General features: G+C 35.7%; 1 protein-coding gene across 1 annotated transcript; it reads left to right on the top strand.

Annotated features, from left to right (window-relative positions):
- Nucleotides 1-1,301: 1,301 nt before the first annotated feature.
- Nucleotides 1,302-9,966, top strand: LOC145775633 (lysophospholipase D GDPD1-like). Its single transcript, XM_082586957.1, has 9 exons — nt 1,302-1,465; nt 2,098-2,140; nt 2,995-3,130; nt 5,955-6,110; nt 6,396-6,485; nt 6,771-6,904; nt 7,622-7,727; nt 8,115-8,240; nt 9,277-9,966. Exons 1-9 carry the CDS (start codon nt 1,309-1,311, stop codon nt 9,292-9,294), a joined length of 966 nt encoding a protein of 321 aa, XP_082443083.1. The 5' UTR covers nt 1,302-1,308; the 3' UTR covers nt 9,295-9,966.
- The last annotated feature ends 2,031 nt before the right edge of the window (nt 9,967-11,997 follow it).

Here is an 11,997-nt window from a genome sequence, read left to right on the forward strand (position 1 = left end):
TGAGCTAAAATTTAGCAGCAGCAAAATTAAACATTTGAAAGGAATAGACTTTAGAGCATGTGTGGAAGAATAATTCCAAAACCCCAAAGTTTATTGTTGACATAGGATTCTATTCAATCAGAATGCATTTGTTTAGAAAAGTCTAAGTGCACTCAGTTTTTTATGCATGAATGTCGAATTGATGTCTTAAATATGGAAGGTTTGCTTAATCTGTGAGTGTAGCAAGGGAGATCAAACAGGATCACATCAATAAATTACCTTACGCAAACACACTTTAGCTCATTTTAAAGCCTTCAAGGTTTTGCCATATTTTCTTACCCATTGACATACTTAGTATATTACTTTTTTAGCCAGGAGCTACTGTCTTTTTCATTATGAACAATTGGACATGTTAGATAAAAAGAAAATTTTATGGTATAATATACTGTAATACAGTTGCTTTGCTTCTCGGCTTGTTCAATCATGTATTGTATTTAAAAAACAAACCAAAATTCATATTGTTTCGATTTAAAAAATGAAAGAAACTTTTTACAACATATTTTGCATTTTTGTATGCTATGGATGCACTACCGTACTAAAAAGTTCTTGATGAAATCATGGAAGATTATCATCCATCATATTACTCAAATCTGTTATCCTTGTGTTTTTCCATCTTCCATACAAAACATACCTTTCTTTGTATACCCTGTTTGTAATTTTTATGTCGGCCTCAAGATGCTAAAAAAATTAAAAAAAAAAACAAGTAGGTGATAGGCAGTCAGACAGGAACATGGTAGTTCTGAATCTTTTGGCACAAAAACCAACTCCTTAGCTCAACTGGTTCCAAAGTTATGACCGTTTATCAATTTTGGGGGATTTCGGTCCCTAAAAGTGGGGGTAGGCCTACCCCTATTAAGACCTACTCTCCAAAATCACTTTCAAAGTTGTTTTTTAGCACTATGCCCTCATTTTAGCACTACCTTTTTTTGAAATTAAAAAAAAAGTCTTTTTCACTCCACCCTATTAGGCATATCAAGCATCGTTACTGTGATGTGTTATCATGCATCTTACAGGATCACCTCATTTACTTGATTTGTGAATTTTTCTCTGAATCCTTGCTAGTGTAATTTTCTTCAGACATTTTGTTTGTAAATCAATAGCCAAAAGCACAATTTATTATTTTTAACATATCATAAATGTCTTGTGTCTTAATAATAAATAAATGTCTTAATAAAGGTCGGACATCATCATGTCATTGATTGGCTTTACCATTCTGCTACAAATGTTACCTTGTTTTTGTTTTATTAACTTGCAGGCAAACAACGGGGTATGTTTGGCAACAACAAATTAATCTCCAGATACTCACTGCTAGGGATAGGGTTCGGCACTTATGTGTTTGCATCTGTGCTGCTTTTAAAAAAACCTGGAATTTTACATAAGAAAAAGAATCGGCATTTCTATTGCTCTCACATAAGCCATAGAGGGGGTAGGTTTACTACAAATTAGTTTCATTCTTACTATCCCTATGCACTGGAACATTTTTTTGAAGCTGCAAATGTATCTCCTATTCTTCTGTTGAACAAATATGCATTTTGTTTATTGTCTCACACATGTCATAAGTTATGCCGATTTTTGCCAGATGTTTGTTTGTTTTAGTTGCCTATGACAGAGATATATTTTTGTTATTTTGTCCTATCTGAGAAGTACGTAGAGAGAAAAATCGCCTTGCATGTTGAATGTGTTTCTTTTAAAATTATAATGTTGTTGTTGAGATGGGTTAAGCTATTAACAATTTTTGTTCAATGTGTTTAATTATTATAAACATGATCACATGTTATGCCTTCACTACAATTGATCTGAGCATCATTTTTTTTTTTTATAAATTCTATTTTCTAGGATTTCTTATTTCATTGCATCATAGATCAGAAGTTCGGCAAGGGGTAGATCTATGTGTGCAGTCAAAATTGTTCAATGTTTTGTATCATGATGAACGTCATAGCTTTGCTTGGATTCATTTGCTCATTGTGCAACAAATTAAACTACTTATAATCCTTGTATTATTATGTATGTATATGTACAACTTCTTTATTTTATGGCAGTCTTAAATTTCCCTTGCAGGAGCTGCAGAAAGGCCTGAGAATACAATTGCAGCCTTCAACCAGTGAGTATACCTGTTCATTGATCTTTATCTTCTTTTTTTTTTATATATATATTAAATTTTCATTTGGACCAGTGACACAGCCCTTGTATATTTTTTTCAAGCTTTTTTGCAAGTAATGCTGTCAGCGCTTTGAATGCCTAAAGTCCGTTATGAATTTTCTTTGAATCAACACTCAACAGTCTCGAAATCTCTCTCATAATGTTTTCACAATGGAGAAGAAAATCATAAAAATAAGTTAAATTGTATTAAGTAAGAGCTGATAGCTTATTTAGCCAAAGGCTACCATAATCGACTAATCGTAGAGTTGTGAATGGTGATCTATTGGCAAATACAATTCCATATTTAGCAACATTTTATGCTTTTGATCTTTGTGTTTCTGTCCCCAGCCTCAGAACTGTATGCTGGCACACTGACACATATATCTATGCTAACACAAGTAGTTGCTTTTTTCAACTTTAATTGGTTTCACAAAATGTTGAAACCACAATTAAACCACAGTTTAGTGACATTGTTGAGAACATATTGAAAGCATTGTTTTGCTTGTTAACATTTTTGTTAACTTTTCATCATTGTTTTTGGCCTTCGAATTTTTGTTGTACGCTGAAAATAACTAAACATGGTGCTTACTGATATCTTAAAAACTTAACGTGATAGAGAAAATCTGACTTCGGATTTGAGTCAGCGGTGGAAGTTCAGCTAATATTACCTATTTGCATAATCTGTATAAAAAAATTGCAGACCAGCATTATTGACCGTGTAACATGAACCATGAAGCCTACAACCGCACTGCTAAATTAAGCTCCTATTTTACAATCGTTTGTTTTCATTGGTAAACTTGAAATTCTATTTCTTAGTGCTGTTGAAGCTGAAACTCAAATGCTTGAGCTCGATGTTCAGATGACGAAAGACAAAGTAGCAGTTGTATTTCACGATGAGAACTTGAAGCGTTGTACTGGAAATTGTAGAAACATAGACGATTTAATCTATGAGGTACTTCAATCTGTGAGGCATGTTGAAGAACAAAACTCAATGATGATGATGGCTGTCAGGCATTGTCAATAGTTTTTTGTAGAGATGTACCGATACCAATATTTTGGCCGATACCGATCCCGATACCGATATCACTTTTTTAGGCCGATACCGATATTTTGGCCGATACTTTGGTGTTACAAAAAGAAGCAATTTTTGTATTTGCAAGGAATTATATCAAATGCTAAGTTTTTCCTTATTTGCATAAAACTATTAAAAAAAGCTTTCAATTGGCATAATTTATTAAAAATTCAAGAATCTAATCTCAGCCGCATTGTTGTGTCATAATAGTAGGTTTTAGTAATGATAGACCACCGTAATTGAGGACTGGGGTATAAGGGAAGAAACATTACATCATAATTGGGGTTTCTGAAAAATTAATAAAGGGTTTGCGCAAACTCTCCAAATAGGCTATCATATTAATGGATAATAAGATGTAAAATGTAAACCAAGTGATTTGTGTAGTCGTACAAAAACTATTCCACAAGTAATGTGCAACCTAAGGGCGCTTGTCATTTGGTTGAAAAGCTTTTGCCAGGCCAAATGTATAATTTTGCATCGTTTTTACATTGCTAAACGTTTAAAAAACTTGTGTAACTTGGTTGTTTTTAGTAAGCTGGTTCTATCAGTTTGTGATTTAAATTTCCACCTTTCGTTGTAATAAACTCACCAAGCTCAAACAATGTCATGGCAGAATAAGTAGGCTCAAAATGAAAGCAATGGGACTACGAATCCTCACTAAACTAATCAAAATGGTCTTGTTGCGCCTAAGATGACAACCTCCTTGTGAAGAAAGGAGCGTTCTTCCAGGCTATCAGCACAAGGTTGAGCACTCACTAGTACAGTGAGCAGTTGCGATTCGCTAACCACAACGGTGTAGCTTCCACACTAGCCATTTCAATTCTTGTCGGTGTCAATTCTTGCTACAAAACGTCTGCCGAGAAACATATAGTTGATTGGATGGTCTAAATGGCTAGCTTGGAAGCTACACCGTTGTGGTTAGCAAATCGCAACAGCTCGCTGTACTAGTGAGTGCTCAGCCTTGTGCTGATAGCCGGGAAGAACGCTCCTTTGTTCACAATGAGGTTGTCATCTTAGGCAAAACAAGACCATTTATTGATTAGTTTAGTGAGGATTCGTAGTCCCATTGCTTTCATTTTGAGCCTACTTACTCTGCCATGACATTGTTTAAGCTTGGTGAGTTTATTACAACGAAAGGTGGAAATTAAATCACAAACTGATAGAACCAGCTTACTAAAAACAACCAAGTTACATGGTTTTTTTTAAACGTTTAGCAATGTAAAAATGATGCAAAATTATACATTTTTGCTACCAGGGTAGTCTTGGCCTGATTTTATCCTCTGCTGAGAGTAAAAAAGAAACACAAGTGATAAATATTGGAGAAATTGAGTCTCCTTCACAACTAACGAATCGAACAATGCAAAACTGCTGAAACAAAACGTTTTGTTTGAATGAAAGAACCACTAAGCAAACAATGCCAAAAGGTGCGCGCATGAAGTCATGGGAGTGTGAGGTATCAAAAATTTGAGCAGGTTGTTATTTTTCTACATCAATGTGACGTTAGTTACTACTTTAAAAAATCTATATCTTTGCTTCTGTAGAAAATCCGCAGCAAACACCTTTTTTTTACATGTTTAGTATCGGCCACAGTATCGGCCAAATTTTGCCGATACCGATACTCAAAAAATGGCCGATATCACCGATGCCGATACCGATATATCGGTACATCTCTTGTTTTTTGTCATTTTCTTTCCAATTCACTTGTATATTTTATTCAGTATAGCTTACGGCATTGTTTGTTCAAGGAACATGTTTGGAACTGGTTGAGCTGTTGTTTTAGACTTAATGCTTTGGTAGAGAGTTTGCTTTGTTGAACCATAGAGAAATAAAACATAGTAACTTTAGCGGGTTAGCATACTCTATTTCACACAAGATATAACATAATTAAAATAAACTCAAACGTTCTCGACACGTACGTTTGTCCTCATCAGGAATTAAATCTGCAATACATAAAATGAAAAATCGTAAGATAAATTTGACTATGCACTGTAACTGTAACGACACTCTGGACTGAAAGCACGTACACGTAGACACACGTACGTGTCGAAAACGTTTGAGTTTATTTTATTTTAATTATGTTATATTTTGTGTGAAATAAAGTATGCTAAACCCGCTAAAGTTACTATGTTTTATTTCTCTATCTTTTAGACTTGTAGCCTATGGTAAACTTTAATTCTTTGCTAAATCATGATCTTTGTTTGAACCGATGGGATAGAGGCCTAATCTGGAGAGATCACTCCAGATTACGTTAGCGTTACGCTAAAAGGCCACTAGAAAGCATCCAACCGTTGTCTCATCGCCAAGACAAACTCCACATGATTACATGCTTGACATTAATATTGAAGTTAGTGGGCGAGTTTTAAGTTGGCCCTCTTGTTTAGTTGACAACTTCGTCTTCAATGCTTTGAGTTAACCTATATTGCAATCCATGCACGATTTAGGGTCTATGTAAGCCAAAATATCAGCCAAACTCCGGAATGGCCCGTTTCGGTGAGTCCGATCCCTTAACGGAGGATTTTTTCAATTTTTTTTTTTTAATTATCGGGTACCGTAGCCTAATTATCATTGCCGTTTTAGGGTTAGGGGTTAGGGTTAGAGGTTAGGAACTCACCGAATCGGACTCACCGCATAGTAGCAGACTCGCCAAACTCACAGTTGTTTCTTATATCATTTTTGCTTCTTTTCACGTAGTTATTTTAAAAAGGAATTACCATCGCTAAAACTTGATGAGTGGTCATCACTTCAACGGGAACAGAGTGAAGCTGAAAGAATTCCAACCCTGGAGGAAGTTTTTGCTCGATTTCCATCTGTCCCAATAAACCTCGACATAAAGGGAAAAGGATCGGAGTTGTTAGAAGAGGTAAAAGGTGTTTGAGTTTTTATAGACTAAATTTGTCCTGAAAGCGTTTGTTGCAAACATCGAAAACATTCTGCCTTCTTAAAACACGTAATTTCATGTTAAGCATCGGCATGGTGGCTTATAAAGACGTTCCGTTATACTGCATTTGACTGAATATTTTTTTACTAATTTAGATATTGCTCTTTTGAACTTTGGATGATATACTGCTGTGCCAAGTATGTCCAACGGTTTTGGAATCTGTATTTTTTAATTTTCTTTTCAACTTATCTGAAGATTTCCTTTTAGATTTCTCGCTTAATCAAGAAATATGACCGAGAGGAGATTACATTGTGGGGATGTTATGATGTTCCCAATCCATCTACTTTCACAAAACTGGTGTGTAGGACAGGAAATCGCTTCTGGTTTAAATTGGAACGCACAACGTATCATACTTATGAGATAAATTTGTCTACTGTGAATTAGAACTTACCAGAATTAGCCTTTGATTTAATTCATTCGACGTGGTACTATTGTTATCTGCTCATTAAGGTTTTCTAATCCCTGAGCCTTCTGCTTCTGTATATAGGTTGCTACGATTGGTCGAACACAGGTTATTTAAAACGTATTTTAAAGAAGTTAATGAGTTTTTAAAAGTTTTCCTTACGTGTTTTTTTTTTTTAGAATCCTGATGTTCCCGTTTTCTTTTCCGGACGCCGTCAAGTATTGCTCTACGTGTGGTTCTACTTGGGATTATTGCCATTTATACCTCTCAAGGAAACGCATTTACAAACGGCGCTGCCGGAATCCGTGCAGCAGTAAGCAAGCCAATTCCTTGATTAGGGCATCGCGACCCCTCATTAATTAATACCTGCTGACATGTTATTACTGCAAACAAACTGCGACTCCTGACAATATTCGAGGATGAGTTTGGATCCGAAATTGATTTTCATTATTTTAATTTCTAAATCTGTCCCCAACCTGAAAAGCCCGAACTCTTCAACAAATCTGTTCTGATTACCTTTTCAAAGGTTTATCTCCGAGATTATGAATCTTAAACGTTGTGAAGCGTTTGCGAAAATTTGTACAGCTTAAAGCTACCGCTTCGAGGAGATGTCCTGTTTCTCGTGAATGAAGAGCTGTTCTTGAATTACATTGTTTAAGCACACATTTCGAGAGTTGGCTATAGTACCTCTGCCTATCTATCTACAAGAATACGATTTAATGTCTCTTGTTCCCCGCGAGGGGGGTTGGACGCTGATACATTTATTACCATTTTTTTGTTTGCATAACTGCATGTTCGCGCGTTGTCACTGTTTATAACAGTACGAAATAGCTTTTTTAAAACTTCTCATGTGCAATGATGAGCGTTGAGATGACACCAACTTTAGAATCAATTCTATTCTGTCCTATGTACCATTCAAAGTATTTTTAACGTCGGAATATCCAGGGTGTCGCAGCCAGATGAAAAATATAGTTTGTATGCGCACAAAGCATCTGGGGTTGTCGTCACAGTTGCATTATATTACTTACAGTTCCGGTTTCGAAACAACCAGGATCAGGCGGTTATTCTTGAAGTATTTTGGTCTCTTTCTGAAGAACCGAGCGCTATTTGAACACCTGAAAGATCGTGGCATTTCGGTAACATAGGATTCCTGTGTTATTTTTTCAACTATTATCATAATATTTTAATTTATTGTTGCATATGTAAAATCTCTCAAGTCTAAACGGACAAAATTAAATTATGAAAGTGCCGTACGAAAAGCTCATGATCGAGAACAATGGCGCGTTGTAGCCATCCTCAATACGAGGAAGGGACATAATGATGATATCAAATTTGCACGCTCCATTTTTAGCGTAAGGTGGAATAATAGACCTCGAACAGTCAGCTGTTGGTAACCGCTTATTATACATGTTGGCAGTATTATACCGTACCGTATACAGTATTATTAGTATTATTATACAGTAGTATACTTATTATGCCGCAGGTTTTAAACAAACTTGTGCTAGTTCATTGTTATTGTTTAGACCTATTTGTGGGTAGTGAATGAAGAGAAAGATTTCGAAACAGCTTTCAAACTCGGCGCTGAAGGAGTGATGACCGACTGTCCTACAAAGCTCACACAATGGTTGAACGAGCATCCCCAGTACAAGGTAGCCTATAAACTGTGTTCTGGTTGCTTTAACATTATTAGCTACTGCTAGTGTGCTGCTTTACGTCTTTGATTTTTATGTGTGTGATTAAACTGATCCAGTGTACTGGGTTGTTGGCACACAAAGACCTGGTTTGCAGCCTTGCTTTTGCAACGCGTTGGTTTAATTTCGTCGCCCTTGAGTTAGATGTATGCCTAAGCTGGAGAATTCGTCGTGGAACTTGAGGAAAATTTCTTCAGGTGGCGGCTAGTGCCGTAGAAAGAAGAGATAGCGATAGACAAAACTGAGGACACATGTTTACCAATGGTGCTTTGTTTTACTCTTACGATTTTGCACCATTAGCACATGATACCAAGCGACAAAACTAAGTTATATTTGTCATGTTACAAAGAACTTTGAACGTCTTCGACTACACGATGCTTCGCCATCTTTGGGCATTTCAAAGAATGATTTGATTCGAATTATAGCAAACAAGAATTGTTCGGTAAAAATACATTTTTTTTGTGACACAGCTTATTTTTGTACAATGTAAGTCAGCTGTTGCACTTGTAGCCTAAACTGTTTTTACATGTATTACATTTGTGAACATTGTAAATCCGGGGTGGTAAAAGGATAAACCCGAACTAGAGGCCGATGTAATTTTGATTTTGAACTCTAAGCTAATTGTACTTTAGTCTATATTCCTTTGAAATGATAGTTTTAGGAATCGAAATTGCCAAAGTGTGATCTCTGAGTCTCAAATCACTGCGAAATTGCTAATGCTACGTAAAAAATGACAAATCTTTTCCTAATCAGTGTTGCCAGACACTTTTTGGATTTCCAGCACAAGCACCAAAATCTAGTCCATTATTTGTACGGTAACTGCACCAAAAATGTAACTTAAAATCACACAAAATATACGCAAAGGCTAAATCTATTAACTACTACTCAAACTATTAACTTATACTAGCGATTTTGGCTACTAACAGATCGGCAAAATACAAGTTCTTTGACGGGAATGGTTTATGGATTGATACAATATTTATCACGTTTCTAGGTGCAACGAAAATCATGATCATTCAATGTGACCAACTGAAGATGACACTTGGTGCAATTATCAAAATGATACAAACTATGGACATCAAATTTATAATCTTTGCCAGAAAGAACGACGCCGTGCAGTTACGCTTCAAAGAGGTCATTCTCATAACTAAACAAGGACTAAAAATCAACAACCGTGCCGAGGGGAAGAATTACAACACCTGATCTATTAATCAACTGATTCGACAGGCTGCAGTAATCACGCCTGACAGCAATCAAACTCAACAGAGAGCATGCTAACCTACTAAATATATCTCAAATATTCTTGTATAATGTCCAAGAACTTTGGGAAAATTAGCAAACTCATATGCATCGAATTATTTTATTTTATCAACAAATAGAGCTGGTCAGTGTGCGACAAGATTAATTTGCTACCATTAATAGGTCGTGAGTTCACGAAGGTTTTCATTTGTTGCATCAAAGAACGTTGTGGAACCATTGGTTGCATTGCAGCAGTGGTTTCCAACTTACATGAGCTCACGACGCGCTAATCATAAAGTCATTATGACGACGAATAATAAATATTCTATAACTTACACATTTAATTTGTTGCATTGACTCGATCATTCAGCAGTGTTTCATTGTGGCACATCAGTTGAGTTTATTTTTATTTCTGAATATTACAACGAAAACAATACAGTAAATGCCAAACATAGCAGTCGTTTGACGTGCTTGAGAATGAAACAGGATAATCAGTTGTCGGCAGAGTTGTAACACCTCAGTGGTACATCTAAAGGAAGTAGTGTATTTGAGTCTCCATTAGGGTGGGTCGAAATTTGGACTTTTTCTCCAATTTCATTGCTACAAACTTTTTTTCTTGCAAATAGTCATAAAACGACATTCCTGAAAATTTGAGCTTGATCGGACATCCTCTTCATTTCTAAAAATCGTGATTTATAAAATTACCTGAAGCGATTTTTTCAAGGCTTGAAAATGCATTGTTTTTAATAGGGAGTTGTTTTCACGAGATTTGAAAACGTCATAACTTACTTAATTCTTATTGTAAAAAGATGATTTATGCGTCAACGGATTCAATATAATTAGGAGAATCCAATTCATTGTGTACTGACTCCGAAAATGATGACGTCATCAATGACGTCATTAAACAGTAATTTGGAAATAACGATAAAATTGATAACCCTACATGCTTCATTTCCAAGTTATTTGATGATGAATTGATGTACTTTCCAAACATAAACATCATGCTGGTACTTGATGACGTAATTGATGACGTCACCTACTTTATTAAGATGAAACTGTTAAGATAGCATCAAGAACAGGTGGCAAGATTTTTGTTCGCGAAGAACTCTACAGTGTTGTTCAGAAACCTGGAAATCAGTATTTAACTGTTGTCAGTCTAATATCAGAAACAGCTGAAGATATTACAAATGCTCTCATGGACTGTATCAAAAAATATAATATGGTGCATTGTGTCAAAGTAGTTAGGTGTGATTCCGTGAATGTAAACACTGGATTTAAATCAGGTGTGATAACCGGACTGGAACAACGCCTTGGTCATCGTGTGAGTTGGTTTATATGCATGTTGCACAGTTTCAGCCAATGAGTTACCCCTTCGACACGTCTTCGCTACATTAGATAGACCTACCAGTGGTGACAGACCATTTAAAGGGCCAATAGGGAAGCTTCTAAGTAGAGTTGAATTTGAAGAAGTCAACCCATTATTTGTACCTGTGAATATGGGGCCAGGAAATCGTTTGCTACCGGAGCACATAGTAAAAGATCTATCGACTGATCAAAGGTATCTGTACGAGATTACCAATGCCATTAGGAATGACTGTGTTTCATCTAAACTGATGTACGCAAAGATTGGTCCGTTAAATCATACGTGGTGGTTAACTTTCGCTTCACGTTGCTACAAACTATACATCAGTGATCACAAATTGCCAAGTAACATTGCAGAAAACTTGAAAATAATTGTTGCGCGTAATATAGTCATTAAATATGCCCCATGTTGGTTCAATATAAAATGTGAACCATTGTACAAAGACGGATCAAAGCATATCCTTAAATCATTGCAGTGCTGTTCACTTTTGCCTGATAAAATTCGAGACATTGCGTTGAAATATGTTAAAAAGAATGCCTATTTTGCACACCCGGAAAGGTAGTGTGGAACTAATCTTTAAAGAGCAATATTGTTATTTAAAATCAAGCGAATCATAACTAATTGATAACGATCCATTATCTATCAGAAACACGCAATATTTTCCAGAAGCCATCATAGTGATGTAATTTAGTAATGTAGATGACGTCATCAAGCACCAGCATGATGTTTATGTTTAGAAAGTACATCAATTCATTATCAAATAACTTAGAGATGAAGCATGTAGGATTATCAGTTTTATCGTTATTTGCAAATTACTGTTTAATGACGTTATTGATGACGTCATTATTTTTTGGAATCAGTACACAATGAATTGGATTCTCCTAATTATATTGAATCCGTTGACGCATAAATCATCTTTCCACATTAAGAATTAAGTAAGTTATGACGTTTTCAAATCTCGTGAAAACAACTTCCTATTAAAAACAATGCATTTTCAAGCCTCGAAAAAATCGCTTCAGGTACCTTTATAAATCGCGATTTTTAGAAATGAAGACGATGTCCGATCAAGCTCAAATTTTCAGGAATGTCGTTTTATGACTATTCGCAAAAAAA

Source organism: Aplidium turbinatum, chromosome 8 (assembly GCF_918807975.1).
Source record: "Aplidium turbinatum chromosome 8, kaAplTurb1.1, whole genome shotgun sequence".
NCBI lineage: Eukaryota > Metazoa > Chordata > Ascidiacea > Aplousobranchia > Polyclinidae > Aplidium > Aplidium turbinatum.